Genomic DNA, 23,090 nt, shown 5'->3' on the forward strand with positions numbered 1-23,090 from the left:
CCAAAGGTGAAACAGTTTGCTTTCACAGGAAAAAGTAGACCATTTAATAAATAGTTTTCGATGGACTCGAACGGGATGTGGATGGTTGGTCGTCCCCGTCCCATTTGAGGCTCCACCACAGCATCCAGCCGTTCCAGGACTGAAGAGAGGTTTACTATGGCAACATCATTAATGTGTACGTCTGTGACGGCAGAGTATGCAGCCAAGCTCTCTGTGACTTGTTCTACTCGGTCACGGGCATCAGACTCAGATATATTATTAGTTTCTACCAGCTCAGCTAATTCTATCAGTGTCTGCACAATTTGAGGGAGCGCCATGATCTGTGATGCGTCCTCTAAAGACCCGGCAATTCAATCAATTTCCCGGCACATTTGTCATGTAATGCAATGCGTATGTGCACACCGCCCCCTACCGAACAAGATGGGTAGCTCGGTCAGCAGGGAGCTGAAGAAGAGCGGCTACTGACGTCACTCTACTGCGCCGCTCAGAATGCATTTTCGTTTTCGAATTATGGGCAGTTCTTTGCGGGCAGAACATGAAAATGAAAATGCAATGTCCGCTCAGTACTAATCAGTACTAATTTGATTTATGAGTCAAATAATGCAGCCACATTCTTAAAATGAAAATGCATTTCTGGAAATACATTTGAATTTGAATTGTGGTCACGATTTTGCAGCCACGTTCTTAAAATGAAAATGCATTTCTGGAAATGCATTTGAATTTGAATTGTGGTCACGATTTTGCAGCCACGTTCTTGAAAATGAAAATGCAATTCTGGAAATGCATTTGAATTTGAATTGTGGTCACGATTTTGCAGCCACGTTCTTAAAATGAAAATGCATTTCTGGAAATGCATTTTCATTTTCAAATTTTACATTTCAAATTGAATTTTGGTATCTATTTGCTGGGGCATATTTTGAAAATTAAATTTCAAATGTCTTTTTCGTTTTCATTTTAATTAAGGGAAAGAATGAGCAGTCTTAAAGAAGAAAATGAAAATGCAAATAGGATGATTTAAAACTAATTTGATTTATGAGTCAAATAATGCAGCCACATTCTTAAAATGAAAATGCATTTCTGGAAATGCATTTTCATTTGAATTTTGGTCACGATTTGCTTCCATATTAGTAGGCGTAGCAATGTTCGCTTTTTAAAGCAGTTGTATTTGTGACCGACGGATTGGACTGCGGTAATTGATGTAAATTGAGGAGTGGTGACTCAAATTTAGAGCTTTTCAAGGTCTACCTTAAAACCACAAACTTTCCTTGACAGAAAAAGTTGTCGGAAGTGGACCAATCTCCGCATCACCATCATTCAAAAAAATGCAAGATTATCGTTTGATTCAAGCCACAGCTCCGAGGAATTGATTGGTCATTTCATGCAAAACAGGCTTCGTTTTCAGGAGCGCCTCAAAGTTTAGTGCGCTTCCCAGACTAAACCGGTTAGTCAAGATGTCCGAGGCAGAGGGATACTAAAAGGTTGGAAACTATTGATCCATATGCTTCCATCGTTAAAGGACACGTCTTGGTAAGGCACAATTAATATTAAGTGTTAGTCTACAGAAAAGCGTGATGTAGGTGACAGTTTGTGTTACATGTTGCAAAAGTTTTAATAGTTCGAATGTTTCTTGAATCTCATGGTCTCTACTTAAATATGTTGGCTACCAAGTTAACTTTTTGTTTAATTTTAATGTAATCGTAATAGACCAAAGGAGACTGGAGAAAGTCATGTGGGAATTAACCAGTCGGCGTGTTGTTCCTCCATAGAATTTCAATCAGTAATAAATACGATGTTTTGTTTATGGTTATTAACATAACATGTTATGGTTCTCCAGAAATAACGCCACCTGTCTTGAAAATAACATATTATTCACAGTACCTAGGGCCACTTCACACAAAATAGTTCTTAATACTGGTGACACCAGTCTGGTGTTATCAAAAAACAGCTTCGGGTCAAAACGGCCATGAATAAACTGATAACTAAAAACCTGTTTGTACGTAAGGTAAGACTCCCTGGGCAGGGTTTATCGGCATAAATCATGATATTATCTGGACGGAGACTGGAATGTTTACCTTTAAACACACTTAACTAACCGATACTTGGCCTTGTCCCGCAGAAAGTTTCAACCAACGTTTTTGTTACCAGTGCAGTAGTGTAGTCGACATATTCTAGCGTCACACAACTTGACATTAGGAAAGACGTGCTCTTGCCATCAATGAAATAAGACGTCTCCAGCTCTTCATAGACACAAAGCAACTGTAGAAATGTCATTGCCATCTTCTCTTTGAGACTTGGTGTGTGTTCAGACATGTAGGTAAACATGTAGGAACCTCCAGTCAGCCAGGGAGGGATGGTAAGCTTTTTGTCTGATGGTTAGAGGGAGTGTCAAGTAGGACGGTTGGCAGACTATCCTACTCTAGAACAAACTCACTCCGCCCTACACTGCTAACAGAACCCTGCCCTACTGTAACACTCACCCAGCCTACATTCCTAACCCTAACCTGTCCTAGAATCCCAGCCTACATTCTTAAACCTAGCCTGTCCTAGAATCACATCCCAACCTACATTCCTAACCCTAACCTGACCTAGAATCACATCCTAGCCTACATTCCTAACCCTAACCCGTCCTAGAATCACATCCTAGCCTACATTTCTAACCCTAGCCTGTCCTAGAATCACATCCCAGCCTACATTCCTAACCCTAGCCTGTCCTAGAATCACATCCCAGCCTACATTCCTAACCCTAGCCTGTCCTAGAATCACATCCCAGCCTACATTCCTAACCCTAGCCTAAACCCAACCCAGCCTACATGGGGGACACAGCCTGGCTGCAGTCTGTTTTTTGTTTTCATCCAGATGGATTGTTGCCTGGATACTTTTATAAACAAGATTTGCTTAATACAATCTAAGCTTTATAGGTAAACAAATTAATACATTTACAAAAATAATCAGTATAAATTCTTTACACAATGTAAAAGGGGAGGGGGGGATGTAAAAAAGCCAGAGCTGTTGATCTTCAGTTTCTTCGCACTTCCGTCCGGGTTCGTTGGGAAAGGAAGTCTGGTGTCTGATCAAAGAATGTGATTGGCTGATAATTCCATTATTTTCCTTTCTTTAAGGAAGCCATTTTGAGAGGAATGATGGGTGTGGTTCAGCTGCTAAAGTCCCAGTTCGTGTGTCACCTGATCATCTGCTACGTCTTCTTGGCTAGCGGTCTTCTTATCAACCTATTACAGGTCTGCACGCTCCCGCTCTGGCCAATCAACAAGCAGCTGGCTCGCAGGATCAACTGCAGGCTGGGGTACTCCTTAGCTAGCCGTGAGTTCTGTCATCTGTGGGTGACTTCAGTCCTACAGACTTCAGGAAACCCTGTTCTTTCTTGTTGAGTGTATCGATGATGCTTGGGCAGACAGGCTGACCTCGTTTTCAGCTCTGCCATGGCTACAGGCCTGGAGCGTTACCTAGCAACATAAGCAGTGTTGTGTAAACAGGAAAGTTGACGGATGATGACGTGATTTCCTGTTCTTATATGTGCCAGCCTCGATTTCCCGTGTGTGTCGGTGGGTGCGTGTGTGTGTGTGTGTGTGTGGTTGTGTGTCGATGGGTGCGTGCGTGTGTGTGCCTCCCTCAGAGATGGTGGCAGTGCTGGAGTGGTGGTCCGGGACTGAGTGCACGTTGCACACGGACCCCGAGAGCTTCCAACTGTACGGCAAGGAGAGTGCCATCGTTGTCCTCAACCACAACTTTGAGATCGACTTCCTGTGCGGCTGGACCTTCTGTGAGAGGTTCGGGGTTCTCGGGGTGAGAGAACAGTTGAGTTGAACAATCAAACTAGATCAGTCTGTATTTTAATTGATTTAGGTGTACCTGAGGGGTTTTCTCCTCGAGTACTTCTCTCGGAACACCAAATCCTATTCACAAAGTTTGTAACTGTTGTAGTTTGTAAAATATCTGACTGTTCTTAAAGTTTTAAATTGACACAACCTTCTCCATCTTCTTCCTGTCCCACCTACCAGAGCTCCAAGGTGTTGGCCAAGAAGGAGCTGGCATACGTGCCTCTGATTGGCTGGATGTGGTACTTCCAGGAGATTGTGTTCTGTAAGAGGAAGTGGGAGGAGGATCGCAGAACTGTGGCCCAGAGTCTGCAGAACCTCAGAGACTACCCAGAGAAGTTCTGGGTACAGAGCACATTCACATCAGTCACAGAGGAGTTTTTCTTAAGGCAAATCAGTACTGCAAAAGTGCAATACTAACAATATTTTAGTTGTTAGTGGTAATGAACGGCCTGTATTTTGACCAGTCACAGTGGACCAATAACATGACATAACATACATAACTCTACTGCTCACATCTCAGATCCAGTTGTGATCTTGGTGAACGTGTGGGTGGCCAGCGTGTCTGAAGAACACACACACACATACTCACCCTTACACATGCACCACATACAAACACCCACACACATGCACCTCAAACGCACACACACCTCCACACACACCCCTGACCTCTGCCCCTGGCTCCTACAGTTCCTGCTGCACTGTGAGGGGACCCGCTTCACCCCGGAGAAGCACCGTGCCAGCATGCAGGTGGCCCAGAGCAAGGGCCTGCCCAGCCTGAAGCACCACCTCCTGCCCCGCACCCGGGGCTTCTGGGTGACCGTCCAGAACCTCAGGGGAACTGGTGAGAAGCCGTCACAGGAGACAGATCATCACATGAACAATCACACATTCAGGCAAATGGCTGCTGTCCGAATTCAGGGACAACGGCCCTATGTTGGTGCCCATGTAGTTGTAATATGACTGTGCTGACCATTTGAGTGTCAAGGACATTTGGTGGAGGGATAATGTTGCTCCTTTAATGTATGAAAGGGGTTTTCACTAATATTTATATAACATCATATTTATTAATCGTGGAGAGTTTAACACAATAACACAGTAACGCTATTCGCTAGACAACGCCATCACGTTTCCTAGACAGAACCGGAAAATCCAGTAACATCAATACTTCCCAGCCGATGCACAATGAATCCTGAACCTAAAGACAGCATGCCATTTTATAGTACACAGTTCTCAAGAGTCATTGGTCCATCAGAACACAATCACTCAGCTGTCCCATGGCCCTTCTGTCATCCGCTCACTGCTTGAAAGACTTTCCAACATCACAGCATCGTTTTCTCAGAACGCAATCCCTTACTACAATCAGCCAGAACAACAGTAATTAACTCTCGACCAACTGCCCAACGTATTTCCCAGGCATAAAACACCCAAGCTAGAGGTATCTTCTGTCCTCCATCCGAAGCCAGGAAATTCTCACCCCTAGGGGATGGTGGCCATCTCACTGGTCACCTGTCCTTGTAGGGTCATTAACCCCCTCTCAGTCTTAGGGTTTTGTCAATCCCAAAGCACTACCAAGACCTGGTCCTGATCCCAAGGCTGAGTCTGCTGCATTGCACCTCGTTCTGACACCCCTGGCTTTGAATCTCAGACGTCAGTCTCAGACCAGCTTGTATCCAGGTCCAGCTAGCTCTGCTCTCCCTCAGACCCGTAGGGCAGAGGAGGACAAAGGTTTGAAGGACGCCTTGTCACTGAACTCTAACTGGCAGGAGAATGGAGATAACATTTGCAAGACAAATATAGTTGACCGCCACAGATAACCGCTTATGAACACAGCTATGTGTCACCTTTACATGGACGCGTTTAGCAGACGTTTTTATCCAAAGCAATGTCCAAATAGTGCATACAGTGAGTGCAGCTGATAATCAAGGACCAGAACCACAAGAGTGCAGTTCTAACATGTCAGTTCCAGAACTGGAAGAGTGCAGTTCTAACATGTCAGTTCCAGAACTGGAAGAGTGCAGTTCTAACATGTCAGTTCCAGAACCACAAGAGTGCAGTTCTAACATGTCAGTTCCAGAACTGGAAGAGTGCAGTTCTAACATGTCAGTTCTCTGCTGTGTAGTCGCTGCAGTTTACGATTCCACGCTGAACTTCCGGAACAACGAGAACCCCACGTTGCTGGGACTGCTCAACGGGAAGAAGTATCACGCAGATTTATATGTAAGGTACCGACGACAGTATCCTCTTCTATCGCTGTACAGTAGCTCCCTTCTAGAGATGAGAACTGAGTTGATTGGTGATCTGTTATCCAAAGATCAAGTATGGGGACTGATCTCAGCCCATTCGACCCTCCTTCCTCTCCTCCATTTCTTGTGTGTCTGTGTGTGTCCCCCACCCCCCTCTCTTCCCTGCAGGAGAATTCCGCTGGAGTTGGTCCCTGAAGATGAGGCAGAGTGCTCTGCTTGGCTCCACAAGCTCTACCAGGAAAAGGTCAGTATCCCGCTGCAGATCATGTACCTGTAAACCTCTAACACCAGGTCCTCACTGGATGCAAGCGCCCGACTATCACGTCAAATCAGACACTCTGTCCACGCTGAACCCAGCATATTCACTTCTGTCACGTCATGTATACCAGCCACGTTCCCATGACACCGTGTTATAAAGCTGTCACCCAGTTAAGACACGGTGATATGATGTGTATTGTTAATGTTACTCCCCTAACCCTCATTTTGAGTGGATAATGTGGTTAACGGGTAATGTTAGAGCCTAGAGGTTAATGTTAGAGGGTTTAATGTTAGAGGGGTTAATGTTAATGTTAGAAGCGTTCATGTTCGAAGGGTTCGAGGGGTTAATGTTAATGTTAGAAGCGTTCATGTTAGAAGGGTTAGTGTTAAAGGGGTTCATGTTTGTTAGAGGTTAGTGTTAGAAGGGTTAATGTTAGATAGCTTAATGTAAATGTCAGAGGGGCTATTGTTAATGGGTTAATGTTAGAGGCGTTCATGTTCGAAGGGTTCGAGGGGTTAATGTTAATGTTAGAATGGTTCATGTTAGAAGGGTTAAAGTTAGAGGGTTAGGGTTAGTTAATATTAGAGGGGTTAATATTAATGTAGAATGTTAGACAGGTTAATATTCATGTCAGAAGGGGTAATGTTAGAGAGAGTAACGTTAGTGGTCAACATTTGGGAATATTGTTAGTGTGGTTGATGTATGGGTAATCTTGGAATGGTTAATGGCATCCACCTCATTCGTGCTGGTGTGTTTCTGCATCCCCCTCAGGACCAGTTCCAGGAGCTTTACGCCCAGACCGGCCGGTTCCCAGGGCCCACACTGAGCCTCCCTCGTCGGGCCTGGTCCTTACTCAACTGGCTGGTCTGGGCGGGCCTGCTGCTCTACCCCTTGGGCCTGGTGTTGGCGCAGCTGGTCCAGTCCGGGTCCACCTGCAGCGTCCTGGCCTCCCTCTGCCTGTGCTCCATGGGTAGGGTCCTGGGTCAGGGTTGGGGGGTACGGAGTGTGCTTCAGGACACCAGCAGTGATAACTCCTGAGTATTGTCAATGTTTTAACCCCTGCAAATGATGTCCACCTGGGTTGTTTCATCATCAACAGTTTGTCTGTGTGAATGAAGAGCCAACAAACCTGTGTTGATCCTCGTGATCTGAAACCGTTTGGCAGACCTGTCAGAGCATGCAGCTCCAGTCTAACAGACAGAGCATGCAGCTCCAGTCTAACAGACCTGTCAGAGCATGCAGCTCCAGTCTAACAGACAGAGCATGCAGCTCCAGTCTAACAGACAGAGCATGCAGCTCCAGTCTAACAGACAGAGCATGCAGCTCCAGACTAACAGACAGAGCATGCAGCTCCAGACTAACAGTCAGAGCATGCAGCTCCAGATTAACAGACAGAGCATGCAGCTCCAGTCTAACAGAGCATGCAGCTCCAGTCTAACAGACAGAGCATGCAGCTCCAGTCTAACAGAGCATGCAGCTCCAGTCTAAGTCCGAGCAGTAATCTGTTCCCTCCCCTGGTCTGCCCTCAGCTTCAGCAGGAGTGCGCTGGATGATCGGACAGACAGAGATCAACAGGGGCTCCAGCTACGGGGTAAAGGAGAGCAACACCTCGAACAACTGAGATTTTACCTGCCCTCAAACCCGACCTGTCTACGCCTAAACAATCCTGAGGCTTCAAACCAAACCTGCCTGCACACTGAATATGCCGATGCCAAAGGCCCTCATCTGCCCTGAAGCAGTCGAGTAGAACCAGACCAGCCCCACCGGACCACAGGTCTGCAGGCTGCAGATAGACCGTTGTTCAGCTTAATAAAATGGTCAGCTGTGTTTCTTATGGGTACTGTCTGTACATGTTTTGTCTGCATGTTTGCAGAAAAAGCTTTGATTTATTTCTACTCCTAGTAAAAACAAATTCATTTCAAACCACAGATACTGCATACATGATGCTGTACTTTCTACATGCACTATTTTGTCTGTTGCTTTGAAGAAAATAAAGTACGACGTGAAATAAACATGTAAATGTAATGCATCTGCGTAGTGAATGACCAGACCACAGAGAAATGACGACGTACTCCGTGTTTCTTAAAAAAAAGGCTTGCTTTATTGTTTTTACATAACGAACACATGAAGAGCAGCAGGGGTTCATAAGTGTGTGTCAGTTTGCGTGTGTGTGTGTGTGAGTCTGTTCTCAGCAGCAGGGAGGGAGTGGGCCTGATTTCTCTCCTCTTATTGGTTATGCTCCAGTCATGTGACTAGCCCACCAGTCATGTGACTAGCCCACCAGGGAAGGTGTGAAGCTTCACCCAGGTGACAGCCGCAGGGCTTCTGGACCTGCCCTGGAGGAGAGATCTGAAGACTGAACACAAACGTCCTCCCTTGTTTGTGCTTCAGCCTGTGAGTGTTGTACTGATGGCTGATTGCATATTTGGGTGGCGAGCTCCTAACACAGGTGTGTGTGTGTGTGAGGTCGCGTCCACAGAGAGGGCTCCACCCCCCACCCCGCCCCCCTCAGGTTAAAAGTGCCACAGCTTTGATCTCGTTTCATCCCTCGCTTCAGCACTTCCCATCTTCATGTTCTTTCTTCCATGCCCGGTGACATCATCAGAGGTGGAGATAATTACTTTATATTGTTTTATACAAGGATCCAAGCCCAATCCGTTATTACAGTATTTACAATTCATCCCCCCCCCCACCCCCACAGGAAGTAGCCATATTAGGACTTCCTTCTTCCATGTTCCAGTTCCCTCTTAAATTATGAAATCTTCGTACAGTTCGTCAGTTAGGATGCATGTGCCTTCAGCCTGAAGTTCCACCTCCTCCACTTCCTCTTGCTCCTGTGGCAGCTTCCTGTTACCCACAAGCCCTTGCCCAGCATGTACAGTAGTGTTACAGCAAAGTGTAAACATTCCAGTTTCAGGTCCCCCCCTCACTCCTCATCTGTGCACACCTGGAGAGAGAGTAGAGCAAGAGAGGGAGATGAGGGGGGGAGACGGAGAGAGAGTAGAGAGCAAGAGAGGGAGATGAGGGGGGGAGACGGAGAGAGAGACGACTGCTGTTAAACCATGGTTCCATGTGACGCCTGTTATCCTAATTGAATCACACCAGCATGTGACTGACTGTGTGTGTGTGTGTGTGTGTTTCTCTGTCTCTCTGACATTCAAGCGTGCACTGGTCCCGCTCAACCTCAGCAGAGATCACATGGTCATCATAATTTACTGGTGAACAGAGCTCAGTCACAAAGAACCTTAAACAAGTATTTGAGGTGTGTTTGATTCACCTCGGAGGCTGTGCGGTTCCACTTTTGAAAATGGTTCAATTTGGGTGACCGCACCAGAACTTCCATAATCAAACACATCTCGAGTACAGGACAGTAATTCCTGTGCAAGAGAGAGACACTACTGGAGACCAGAACCAGCATGTACACCAGGACAAGACTGGTCCAGGTCAACACCGCCAACTGTGCTTGTGAATCCAGGTCTGGCCCTATGCAAACATGCCCTGTCACTTCCTGTCTGAACAGGAAGCCAGTGAGAGGTTGTCGTGGGACGGACCTTGACGAAGGGGTGGTCGAGCAGCATGCTTGCGGTCCAGCGGCGCTTGGGCTCGCTCTCCAGGCAGTGGGACAGGAAGTCCTTCCCCTCCCGGCTCAGCTTGTCCGGGATGGGCGGCTTGTGGCCCATGCCCACCTTGTACATGATCTGGAAGTTGTGCTCGTACTCGTGCCACGGCCTCTGCGGGGAGGGGGGGGGGGGAGGACGAGCAACTGTTAGGTCTGCTGCCTTTATCTTACGAAGGGGGAGAGCGAGAGACATAAAGAGACAGGAGGAATAAAAAGATGTGGGAGGAGAGAGAGTAAAGAAAGAGAGAAACAGCGTATAGGGAGAGACACCTGTAGTACCATGTATGGCCACAAGGTGTCCCCATCTGCCGATGGGGCACAGCCTGCAGCGTGCGTGCGTGCAGGCATGTGTGCAGTCCTACCTTGCCGGTGACCATCTCGATGAGGACACAGCCCAGGCTCCAGATGTCAGCTGCACGGCCGTGACCCTCGCCCTTCGCCCGCGTGATCACCTCCGGGGCCATGTATGCTGGGGGGAGAAGACCGTCACTAGGCAACAGGGACTAGGACACAGGAGGCTAGGACACAGGGGGCTGAGACACAGGGGGCTAGGACACAGAGGGGCAAGGAAACAGCTCCAACTCTGATCATCAACACCGTAAACCAGCAGGACAGGCAGCCTCCACGGTAAAAAGGTTAGTGGAACCCATGAGTTTGTGGGCTCTACTCCTAACATGCAGTGAGACTGCACTAGTGGTGCCACAGCTCCCCCTGCTGGCCAGCAGCTCACCTGCCCGAGCAGGAACCACAAATGTATAACTACAAGCAGGGTTTTTTTGGGGCGGATGATTACATCCATGCTCTATGAAGCAGTAGCCTCTAGTGGCGGCGGCAGGCGATGGCAGGCGGAGCGTCTCACCTGCGGTGCCCATGGTGCTGTTCACCTCTCCAGGCATGGTCTGGGCGTTGTTCTTCAGCTTCACCGAGCAGCCAAAGTCACCCAGCTTGATCAGGCCCGACGACGTCAGGAAGATGTTTGCTCCTTCAACCAGAACAGCAAATAGCACTTCAGACAGCACCTCCACACTTCAGACAGCACCTCCACACTTCAGACAGCACCTCCACACTTCAGACAGCACATCCACACTTCAGACAGCACATCCACACTTCAGACAGCACCTCCACACTTCAGACAGCACCTCCACACTTCAGACAGCACATCCACACTTCAGACAGCACCTCCACACTTCAGACAGGACCTCCACACTTCAGACAGCACCTCCACACTACAGACAGCACCTCCACACTTCAGACAGCACCTCCACACTTCAGACAGCACCTCCACACTTCAGACAGCACATCCACACTTCAGACAGCACATCCACACTTCAGACAGGACCTCCACACTTCAGACAGCACCTCCACACTTCAGACAGCACCTCCACACTTCAGACAGCACCTCCACACTTCAGACAGCACCTCTACACTTCAGACAGCACCTCCACACTTCAGACAGCACCTCCACACTTCAGACAGCACCTCCACACTTCAGACAGCACCTCCACACTTCAGACAGCACATCGACACTTCAGACAGCACATCGACACTTCAGACAGCACCTCCACACTTCAGACAGGACCTCCATACCCCAGCACCTCCACACTTCAGACAGCACCTACACACCCCAGTTACACTCAAAAACAGGGCTGCAAAGTGGGCTATGAAAAGTTTGTGATAATTGTGTGCGTGCGTGTATATGTGAGTGTGTTAGTATGTGTGCGAACCTTTTATGTCTCGGTGCACGATGCCGTGCTCGTGCAGCACGTTGATCGCCGTGGTGATCTGCTTGCTGTAGAGGCGGATGACGTGCTCCTGAAGCCCCAGCCTGGACACCTCCTCCAGGGTGCCCTCGTCACAGTACTCCATGAAGATATACATCTCCTCCTGGGAGGAGGGGAGGGAGTGGATCATAGTTAGTGATCATGTAATCAGCTTTAATATAGATTTTAAAGGTGACAGGCGACAGTAGGACCTGAAAGGACCAACTACACTGCCTGCCAGTTTCCTACCCGGTGGACCTCCACTCCAAAGTAGCGGACAAGGTTGGGGTGCTTGATGCCCTCAAAGATCTTCAGCTCGTCTGCCGTCTCCTTGATGGTCTTGTGGTCGTTGGGCTGGAAGCGGATCTGTTGGACAGAGACCAGAACGAAGGTTGCTAGACATAAATCTCTACTGGGGCACCGGCCCCCAATCCTTATGCGTACAGTTCAGGGACGCAAGTCTGATATCAGCTTTGGTAGGGCCATCAATAGTTAATGCAAGCATGCAGCAATTTATGTCGCCATAACTTGAGCGCAAATACTGTTTTTTGAGCTTTGTGTAATATAATATGTTGGACTCATGTTGTTGTTTGAGTCAAAATAAGATGATAGGTTGGCCTATTATTTCAAAACTTTCTTTAGTTCCGTAATGTTTTTTCAGCCTTCCTCAGTTCAGACTTGCGTTCCGACACCTGGACTAATGTGTGCGTGCTGCAGTGGCTTTTATAGCAGGACATTAAATTCTGCGGCAACGCATCAGTTTGTGTTTTCGGTTAAACTTCGTAGATTTTACATGCATTGATTGGGATACTGGGAGATCTTTTTCCGGAATAATAAAGCTAAATGAATGCACTGACTAATAAATTAAATTGTTAAAAGTCAAACTCTTTAAAAAGAAATCTTCTGGGGCTATTGTCATTGACTGCAGAACCGAATTTACCTTGGCACAGTTGAATAACGACAGTTCAGTGGACAAACAATGAACCCCAAAGTTCATTGACACCTCTTTCCCATGCAAATCTCACAATTAAAAAAAATGTAGCCATAAAACGGTAGGTTTTTAAAAAAAGCCACCTTTTTTGGCTCTGGTCTGTACCTTTGTTACACCCCAAAATTTGCTGCGCGATGCTCTGTGTACTTCCACAGAATTACAAAGAACGTTTTTCTAGCATATTGAAAATGGACTACGGTGGTAAATGCAATGTTCCAGACTGTACAGGGAATGCTGACACTTTTCAGAGTCTTCCTAAGGAACCAAACACTCGACGGGTTGTGATATTTGTCTATGAGAAGATCCCCGTGCAATTCGACCCTCAATTACACATTTGCTCGAACCATTTCACCGAGGACAGTTTTGAAAACCTGGGACAATGTAAAGCAGGATTTGCTATGAAGCTGTTGATGAAAAGAGGTGCTGTTCCGACCTTATGTTCATCACAACCGCAAGCTGTAGTATGATGTTGTCGCTAACAGTTATTAGCAACGCTAACGTATCCTGACTGTATCTAGCATCGGTAGAATGCGTGATGATTTAGTTTATTGGCAATGGGGCTAACGTTATTTCATGTTCCTGACTGTGTTTCATTCAAATAAATAACCTGTGTTGTCATGTAAATCTACAATTCCCGATGCATGTTTGTCCAGATATTTGTCAGGTTATTTTTTTTGAGTAAGAGCTAGAAAGAAATCTAGCTAACTGAAGCTTAGTTGAATCACGATAGTTTGGTTGCTGAGCTGTAATGTTACCCATTTAAGTCGATCCCGTTTGCTTCAACAACAGAAGTGGAAACACCCAACGTTATCATTTAAAATTATATCTAGTCAATCTGTTGAAAACAGTATTGTGTAGACACAATAGATGTATTTGTATGTTTTTATTTCAAGTCTCCACCCTCGATGTTTCAGTGGGTGCTGTTGGCCGTGTTGCGTCTTTGCTCCGCAGCTTTGCTCGTTGTAAACCAACCAATCAGCACGCAGCTCATCTATATATTTAATGAGAATACCGTAAAAGGGAGAAAACCCGTTTTTTCACAGGGCTATTTCACAGGGTGCATATGGGTGCATAGACCAGTACCCGGGCCATCTTCAGCCCAACCAATGTTACATACCCTATTCGGAGACCTTAAGGAACATTGTGAAATACCCCCAAACAACTGTCAATGACCCCTTTAAAAGAAAATATAGGATTACCAGACAAGGACAGAGGGGCGGGACCACATACCTCCTTCATGGCCATGAGCTCTCCTGTGTCCACATTGATACAGGTGTACACCTTCCCATACTGGCCCTCACCTGTAAGGAGGGAGCGAGGGAGTGGGAGAGTGTGTGAGAGAAGACTGATAATTACATGGAGGTCTAAGAGGGAAGTATGGTCTGATCTACCTTGTTGCCCCAACTGCCCCGTATGCTGTTATCCCTAGGACAGTTCCATACCCCTATTGTTGGCCCTGGGGCAGTTCCATACCCATATTATTGCCCCTGGGGCAGTTCCATACCTATCTTGTTGCCCCTCTGCCATTTGAAGGTGACCTTGCGCAGGCCCACGTGCATGACGTTGTCGTAGGACTTAGGGGTGTGGCACACTTGGCCGATGATGTTGCGCTGCTTCATGACGGCATAGCGCTTCTCCTCAAAGGAGTGGATCGAGCTACGCACCGACTCCATGGGGTTCTGACGGGCAGCCGTGTCTGGGGGGGGGACAAAGGGAGAAGGAGAGAGATGGAGAGGAGAGAGATGGAGAAGAGAGAGAGGAGAGGAAAGAGATGGAGAGAGATGGAGAGGGATGGAGAGGAGAGATTGGAGAGGAAGAGGAGAGAGATGGAGAGGAGAGGGATGGAGAAGAGAGAGAGGAGAGAGATGGAGAGGAGAGAGATGGAGAGGAGAGAGAGGAGAGGAAGAGGAGAGGAAGAGGAGAGAGATGGAGAAGAGAGAGAGGAAACAGATGGAGAGGAGAGAGATGAGAGAGATGGAGAGGAGAGAGATGTGGAGTAGAGAGAGATGTAGAGAAGAGAGATGGAGAGGAGAGAGAGATGGAGAGGAGAGAGGAAAGAAAGCAGGTGAGGGTGGGGTTTAGAGAATGAGCTGGTCTCTGATTTGATGTTTGACCCAGGCTGTAGCAGGTCAGGCGGTGATGTCATCACAGTTCTCACCTTTCGATTGGCTGAGGAAGGTGCGGAGCTCCCAGCTCCTGCGTGCTGTGCTGCTGGGGTCTCCCTTGGGGTACGAGGGCTCTGGAAAACAACATCACCATCAACACTAAGCTCAGGAACCCCCTGGAAAACAACATCACCATCAACACTAAGCTCAGGAACCCCCTGGAAAACAACATCACCATCAACACTAAGCTCAGGAACCCCCTGGAAAACCACATCGCCATCAACACTAAGCTCAGGAACCCCCTGGAAAACAACATTACCATCAACACTAAGCTCAGGAACCCCCTGGAAAACAACATCACCATCAACACTAAGCTCAGGAACCCCTTGGAAAACAACATCACCACATCACCATCAACACTAAGCTCAGGAACCCCATGAAAAACATTATAACCAGTGATGTGCGGTGATGTCAGTAAGAAGCTAGGCACAGAGTTATGAAAGCCAGATTACCTTAATTATTGTAAGGCTAATACGTCTAAACAGTAAACGCAGTAAACAGTAAAAGCAGCTGCTGCTGACTGCTAGCACAGCCATTCTTGCCTTCCATACCAGTCTGTTTGAAACGATTGGACACGTTTTGTCCCTTTTGCTGCAGTAGTCCAGCTAAGTCTGGCGTGGACCTCCCTCTTGCTATTAACTCCTTTTTTTGAATAAAATCGAGCTTGGACAAATCCCTCAACTCTGTGATATCGGCAGACACCGTTGCTGTAACTTTTACTTGAATTTTGCAGGGATTACGCTTACAATGTAGCTGGTGTAAAGACGTCAGCTGCTCAAATGGACAGTAAAAGCACTGCTTATTCTACCGTATTTTTTTGTATTTGATTATGCCTAACTGCTACATTTGTCATCGTAACGTCTAAACAATTGGAATAACACACATATTGCATATATAAATCACAAGAATAAATTGTATTAAATACAAATACAAGTTTATTAAATAAAATGATTTTAGAAACTTTTTTACGTTTGAATTTTGGCAGGGTAGGCAGTGCCTACCCAGACCGTGCATCACTGATTATAACACTTAACACTATTAGAAACATCCCACACCCACCAGTATGACAGACAGGATGAGAGACAGACAGACAGGATGTTAGGCAGACAGACAGGATGTCAGGCAGACAGACACAGTGTTTCCTTTAGGATTTTTTTTTTTTGCATTGGGGGCAGGTCTGTCCAACAACAACAACCTTCCCCCCTCTCCCCCCCCTCCATTTTTAGCCCAATTCCCTAACCGCTCAGCCATCTGACCCCCTGACCCAACTTATTGCAAATGGTCAATAGCCTAGCCTATCGATTAAGGTAGGCCACTCTAAAGCACGTGTCCACTGTCTGCTTAATTTGATCTTGACATATAGGCTAAGCATTATGTCAAAAATAACAATAAACCCTCTATTAATGACATTATCTCAATGCAGTGTAATTACCTCAGCATAATAAGGCACCTAAAATACAAACGTGAGCAAGGGCGTTCAGCAATCGCTATCGAATCAACAGCCACATGCAATTTAGCTAGCAGGTGAAGAAAAGAACAAAAATCACCAGTTAACTTAATAACATTTGCAAGAACTATAGAATAATACAATAACAGGCTTAAATGAACTGACAACGCAAGTTCTACGACTTACAGTTCTCAAGGACGCACGGTGGCACGTGCTATTCTCCAACATGCACTCTAACAATCACTGCTGATAGACGGCCTTTTGTACGGCCCTATTTCTGATACCGTGACGGCAGAAATCTTAGAAACACTGAGACAGGACGACAGCCAGACAGACAGGACGACAGGCAGACAGACAAACAGGACGACAGGCAGACAGACAGGACGACAGGCAGACAGACAGGACGACAGGCAGACAGACAGGACGACAGGCAGGACGACAGGCAGACAGACAGGCAGGACGACAGGCAGACAGACAGGACATCAGGCAGACAGACAGGACGACAGGCAGACAGACAGGACGTCAGGCAGACAGACAGGACGTCAGGCAGACAGACAGGAAGTCGTCATCTCTCCTACCTTCCCTGTCCTCCGTGGGGCTGGAGTGACGACTAAGAGACTTGAACTGCAGCTCAGCAGCCACCGAGGACAGACGGTCGCTCTCATGGAGATTAGAGCCCCTGGAGAGACAAGCGAGACCAGGGGAGAGAGAGAGACAAGGAGAGAGAGAGACAGAGACCAGTGGAGAGACCGTGGGAGAGAGAGTCCATGGGAGAGACCAGGGGAAAGAGAGAGACCAAGGGAGAGAGAGAGACCAGAGTAGAGACCAGGGGAGAGAGAGAGACCAAGGGAGAGACCAGGGAAAAGAGACCAGGAAAGAGAGAGACACCAGGAGAAAGAGACCAAGGGAGACCAGAGTAGAGAGACCAGGGAAGAGAGAGAGACCATGGAAGAGGAGAGGATAAAGAGCAGAGCATAAAGAGCGAGCAGATAATGAAGTAAATAGAGGGATCAGGAGAAACGAGGAGAAAGACCAGAATAGGAGAGAGAGCAGAGGAGAAGGGAAGAGAATAAGAGAGAGAGAGCAGAAGATGAATAGGAGGCAGGCAGGAAACATCAGTATCAACAGCAAGACTCTCTATACACTGTCATGCAGCAGCACAGCTGTTGGACTGTTGGTCTATTCTCTGGCAAAACTAACACACCAGGACACACACACACCATGACACACAACAGTGTAGCAGGCAGTGTGGCATGCTTGCACAGGACAGGACACAGTATAGAGCAGGACACAGTATAGAGCAGGACAAGTCTAGGAGGAACAGCCAGGCAGGGCAGCATTAAGAGTTAGCAGGACATACACTCTCTCTCTCTCTCTCCCCCCTTTCTCTCTCCCATCTCCCTCTCTCCCATCTCCCTCTCGCCCATTCTCTCTCGCCCATTCTCTCTCCCCATCCCTTAGAGGTAGTTTGTGTCTTTAGCTCCTTGTGATGTATCAAACTACTGCTGTACAGTCAAGAGTACACAGGAGTCTTCACTGTGGGAGGGGGTGGGGGTGGCTCAGCGGTTAGAACATCTGACTACAGATCTAGAGCCAGTTCAAATCCCGCTCTGCTGGTCGCTTTGGATCATAGTGGCACCAAAATGAATATCGTATTCATGTTTCATTTGAAGGTTTCTATATTGAGTGAGGCAGGTCAGACTTGCAGGGGCCAGGCCATGCCTGCTCTGTGGGCTGGGGTTCTGACAGGACCACTTGATCCTTGGGAACTGGCACAATAACATCTGGGACCTGGGCTTATAGTCAAGCTGAAGCACCTCTTAATCAATAAGAATTTAGTTTGGGGGGAGAAGGGCATGGGAGGAAGGCAGTTGTGGAGGAGGGAGAAGTAAGGGGGGGGGGCGGAAGAGGAGGGATGTGAGGGAGGAGTGGTATGGGAGAAAGAGTGGAGTGGGGGGGCAATTAAATGGAACTTCTGCTTGTGTCCCTGGCTGACAGTGTGTGGTAGCAAGTCCTGTTTGGGTAGGGGGGGCTACCTGAGGTCACTGGTGGGGGTGGTGCCACCAGGTGGTTTGGGGTGGCTGGGGTCCCCAGCGGGGCCTGGGGGGGCAGGGGCTGGCCGGGGGCCGGGGGGCCACAGCTGGGTCCGCAGGTCACATGGTAAACTCCTGGAACTGAGATAAGACACACTGAGGAGCGGGCTGGTGCTCTGGACCGGGGAGGAGCAGGGCGTGCGTGCGGGGCGTGTGATTGACAACGTGGTTGGGAGAGCATCTGTACGTAAGCACACCTCTCTCACACACACACACACACAACTTCCAAACCAAGCAATCTATTAAGTTGTAACTGAAATTGTAGGTGAAACAGACCCACCCAGTAATAGCAGCATAAGCATAGAATCCCGGCCATTATGACAGCCCCTACAAGCTACCCCTACACACAGCAGTACTGTAGCAAGCAGGCTAACACCTACACACAGCAGTACTGTAGCTAGCAGGCTAACACCTACACACAGCAGTACTGTAGCAAGCAGGCTAACACCTACACACAGCAGTACTGTAGCTAGCAGGCTAACACCTACACACAGCAGTACTGTAGCAAGCAGGCTAACACCTACACACAGCAGTACTGTAGCTAGCAGGCTAACACCTACACACAGCAGTACTGTAGCAAGCAGGCTAACACCTACACACAGCAGTACTGTAGCAAGCAGGCTAACACCTACACACAGCAGTACTGTAGCTAGCAGGCTAACACCTACACACAGCAGTACTGTAGCTAGCAGGCTAACACCTACACACAGCAGTACTGTAGCTAGCAGGCTAACACCTACACACAGCAGTACTGTAGCTAGCAGGCTAACACCTACACACAGCAGTACTGTAGCTAGCAGGCTAACACCTACACACAGCAGTACTGTAGCTAGCAGGCTAACACCTACACACAGCAGTACTGTAGCTAGCAGGCTAACACCTACACACAGCAGTACTGTAGCTAGCAGGCTAACACCTACACACAGCAGTACTACAGCTAGCAGGCTAACACCTACACACAGCAGTACTGTAGCTAGCAGGCTAACACCTACACACAGCAGTACTGTAGCTAGCAGGCTAACACCTACACACAGCAGTACTGTAGCTAGCAGGCTAACACCTACACACAGCAGTACTGTAGCTAGCAGGCTAACACCTACACACAGGAGTACTGTAGCTAGCAGGCTAACACCTACACACAGCAGTACTGTAGCTAGCAGGCTAACACCTACACACAGCAGTACTGTAGCTAGCAGGCTAACACCTACACACAGCAGTACTGTAGCTAGCAGGCTAACATCTACACACAGCAGTACTGTAGCTAGCAGGAACATTGTTAATGACAGACCAATATTGAGAAATCAATAACATTCATTATGTTGTAACCCCAGTCTAACCTGAATCCCTCGGCATTGGCAATAAACAGGTTGGGATTGGGTGGGTCACTATGGCAACGAGGTACCTTGACGGGTCGAGGGCTATTCCTAGAGGCTGAGAGGAGAAGAGGAAAATGAGAAGGAGGAGAGTGAATGAGAGTGGGGAGGAGAGAGAGGACAGGAGGAGGTGTGGAGAAAGGAGGGGAGAGGGAAGGAGAGGGAAGGAGAGGGAAGGAGAGGGAAGGAGAGGGGAGACGGAGACACAAACGGCAAGGTCAGTACAACTTGATATAACAGGTCCTTGTTGTAAGGACAGACCATTCTGGGTGAATGGCTGACCTGAATAAACATCCAGGCAGCCTGATTGACTGAATGACTGCAAGGCCCTTAGGAGGTAAGAATAGACTGACTGGTTTATAGACAACAGGGACATCCAGGTGGGGGGGGGGCAGCCTACACATACACTGGCTCAGCTTTCCCCATGTGTACACATACACTGAAGGCTTTAGCTCAGACGTATCTCTGTGTGGGACTGGTTTTAACTCACCTATGTACATGCCAGTGACAGGGCTGTGGGGCTTGCCAATCACATGACCAATGCACTCATTCATCAACGCCTGAAGGTTCTGCACACAAAGGAAGAGAAAGGTTACAATGACAACATGACCACAAGTGACGTAAAACACCCTGTTGCGGAATAAGGTATGGATGAAGACTGAGATTGATTGACAGGCCAATTGACCAATCGATGGTGGCGTCTTTACCAGGAAGTCGTCCTCAGGCAGGGCTGAGATGAAGGCGGGCTCGATGGCCTGGAGGAAGTCGAAGCCTTGAGTGGCCCACCTGGAGAGGGACACACCAACCACGCCGTGAGAGGATGGACAGACAGACGGGGAGCGAGAGTAAGCAGGAGGGGAGGGAGGCAGGGAGGGGGGCAGGGAGGGAGGGAGGGGAGGGGGCAGGTAGGCAGGCAGGGAGGGAGGGAGGCAGGGAGGGAGAACAGCAAGGCAGAGAGAGGTCTGACCTGGGCCTAGTCCCACGTCCGCTCTCACACTTGGTCAGGACGTAGTTCATCCACTTCCTGGCGAAGGAGATGTAGCGCTCTCCGATCCTCTGGCGGAACTCTCCAGACATCAGGCGAACGACCTCCTTGTGGTACTGGGGACAGACAGGAGAACGACCGCGTCAGGGACGAGGACAGACAGGAGACCGACCGCGTCAGGGACGAGGACAGACAGGAGACCGACCGCGTCAGGGACGAGGACAGACAGGAGACCGACCACGTCAGGGACGAGGACAGACAGGAGACCGACCACGTCAGGGACGAGGACAGTCATCCGTCTGCCCCCTTTAGTCTGTCTCTCCCCCCCCACTTTCCTCTCCACCTACCCCTCTCATCCCATGCCTCCCCTCCTACCCCTCTAACCCTTCTCCCCCCTCCTGACCTCGAAGGCGAAGTTGTAGCCCTGGATCATGGCCTCCCGGTAGTACTGCTGCAGGGTGGAGCACTCCGACTCGTCCACCTCCGACTGGAACTCCGACGTGAACATGAACTCCACCTGGTCGATAGCCAAGCTGATCCTTATACACAACTGGAGAGCCTCGTTCTGGAGGGGGAGAGAGGGGAGGGGAGGGACGGAGAAGTGACGCTTGTGCTACTTTCCTTGACTTTGTCACAGGGAGAGAGAGAGAAATAGAGACATCCTTTCACAAAGCTTGCATCTGCCACAAACTAGACTGACAGGGAGGAGCACTGAGACAGCCTCTCTCGTCTGAGGACGTCTTGACAGGGAACACACTGAGAGTGTGAGTGTGTGGGTGACTGAGGGGAACTCACAAGGAGAGAGAGACAGAGCGAGAGAGAGACAAAAGTGTGTGGGTCTCCTCGGTCTCCCTGTGACTGAGGGGAACTCACAAGGAGAGAGAGAGAGAGTGAGAGAGACACAAGTGTGTGGGTCTCCTCGGCCTCCCTGTGACTGAGGGGGAACTCACAAGGTTTACTGGAAATCCTATGGTTCTGAATGAAGAACACTGGGCCGACTGACGCTGTGAAAACAGTGGACGCTTTGTTTGATGTGTGTGTGTGCGTGTGTATACATGAGCGTGTGCGTCTGCATACGTGTGTGTGCGTACATGATGTGGGTATGTTTATTTACGTGTGCGCATGTTTATATACATACGTGTGTGTGCGTACTGTATGTGCGTGTGTGTGTTTATACACATATGTGTGTGTGTGCGTGTGCGTGCAGCCTACCTTGAGCTGCTCCAGGGCGCAGGCTATGAGAGGCTGGCTGGAGGTCTGCTCTCGGCTGAGGGACAGCACGTCCTCCATGGCCTGCTGGAAGGCCTTCCTCTGGGCCACCAGGTGGGCCGACTGCATCACGATCAGGAGCAGGTTCTCCACCTGGGACGCACCACAACCAGTCAGTCATATCCAGGCGGTCGATTAGTCATATGATCAGCTAATCAGTCAATCAACCAGCCAATCAGCTAATCAGTCAGTCAGCCAGACAATCAGCTAATCAGTCAGTCAGCCAGACAATCAGTTAACCAATTCATAAATCAGTCAAGTAGTCAATCAGTCAGCCAGCACCCACAACCACTATGAACTACAACCACTATGAACTACAACTCCCAGACCTACCTTCATGGCCCTGAGTGTGTCCACCGTCTCCACCTGGGGCACCAGTTTGATGGTCTGGCCCCCCCACTGCGCCCAGCCTGTTTCCCCAGGCGAGCCCCAGGCTCCGGGCTTGCTCATCAGCAGGTAGGCCTCGTCCTGGCTCTGCTCCTCCGGCTCCATGCTGCAGTCCTTCCCTGCGGCGGCATGGAGCAGCTGCAGGATCAGCGGGCGCTGCTCCATCAGCACGCTGGGGACAAACACCTCCAGCTCCTCCAGCCCCGGGATCTGGACCTGGGGGGGGGGGGGGGGGGGGACCAGGCCAGTGTGGGGGGGGGACCAGGCCAGTGGGGGGGGGGGGGGACCAGGCCAGTGTGGGGGGGGGGACCAGGCCAGTGTGGGGGGGGGGGGGGGGGACCAGGCCAGTGGGGGGGGGGGGACCAGGCCAGTGTGGGGGGGGGGGGCCAGGCCAGTGGGGGCGGGGGGGGACCAGGCCAGTGGGGGGGGGGGGGGGGGGGGGGGGACCAGGCCAGTGTGGGGGGGGGACCAGGCCAGTGGGGGGGGGGGGGGGGGACCAGGCCAGTGGGGGGGGGGGGGGGGGGACCAGGCCAGTGGGGGGGGGGGGGGACCAGGCCAGTGGGGGGGGGGGGACCAGGCCAGTGTGGGGGGGGGACCAGGCCAGTGGGGGGGGGGGCGGACCAGGCCAGTGGGGGGGGGGGGGGGGGGGGGACCAGGCCAGTG

General features: G+C 49.4%; 2 protein-coding genes across 3 annotated transcripts in view; one reads left to right on the forward strand and one right to left on the reverse strand.

The window, feature by feature from the left end:
• Positions 1-1,154: 1,154 nt before the first annotated feature.
• On the forward strand, positions 1,155-8,357 carry agpat4 (1-acylglycerol-3-phosphate O-acyltransferase 4 (lysophosphatidic acid acyltransferase, delta)). Of its 2 annotated transcripts, none has more exons than XM_047029741.1 (9): positions 1,155-1,527; positions 3,124-3,318; positions 3,632-3,801; positions 4,017-4,178; positions 4,524-4,677; positions 5,956-6,058; positions 6,248-6,323; positions 7,110-7,308; positions 7,868-8,357. In XM_047029741.1, exons 2-9 carry the CDS (start codon positions 3,138-3,140, stop codon positions 7,957-7,959), a joined length of 1,137 nt encoding a protein of 378 aa, XP_046885697.1. In that variant the 5' UTR covers positions 1,155-1,527; positions 3,124-3,137; the 3' UTR covers positions 7,960-8,357. The 2 variants fall into 2 exon arrangements, with proteins under 2 accessions (XP_046885697.1, XP_046885696.1); XM_047029740.1 differs by having other exon boundaries at positions 1,156-1,527; positions 3,120-3,318.
• Positions 8,358-8,721: 364 nt separating this feature from the next.
• The window catches only part of map3k4 (mitogen-activated protein kinase kinase kinase 4), a 33,887-nt gene continuing 19,518 nt past the window's right edge, over positions 8,722-23,090 (reverse strand). Inside the window, 18 exon segments of the mRNA XM_047029154.1 lie at positions 8,722-9,285; positions 9,890-10,069; positions 10,320-10,426; positions 10,817-10,939; positions 11,682-11,841; positions 11,967-12,083; positions 13,939-14,009; positions 14,213-14,404; positions 14,867-14,947; positions 16,899-16,999; positions 18,357-18,494; positions 19,751-19,844; positions 20,277-20,355; positions 20,494-20,572; positions 20,754-20,887; positions 21,175-21,336; positions 21,984-22,133; positions 22,374-22,643. Coding sequence (XP_046885110.1) covers positions 9,265-9,285; positions 9,890-10,069; positions 10,320-10,426; positions 10,817-10,939; positions 11,682-11,841; positions 11,967-12,083; positions 13,939-14,009; positions 14,213-14,404; positions 14,867-14,947; positions 16,899-16,999; positions 18,357-18,494; positions 19,751-19,844; positions 20,277-20,355; positions 20,494-20,572; positions 20,754-20,887; positions 21,175-21,336; positions 21,984-22,133; positions 22,374-22,643 — 2,259 coding nt within the window. The 3' untranslated portion in view covers positions 8,722-9,264.

This window comes from Hypomesus transpacificus, chromosome 11 (assembly GCF_021917145.1).
Source record: "Hypomesus transpacificus isolate Combined female chromosome 11, fHypTra1, whole genome shotgun sequence".
In the NCBI taxonomy this organism is placed as follows: domain Eukaryota; kingdom Metazoa; phylum Chordata; class Actinopteri; order Osmeriformes; family Osmeridae; genus Hypomesus; species Hypomesus transpacificus.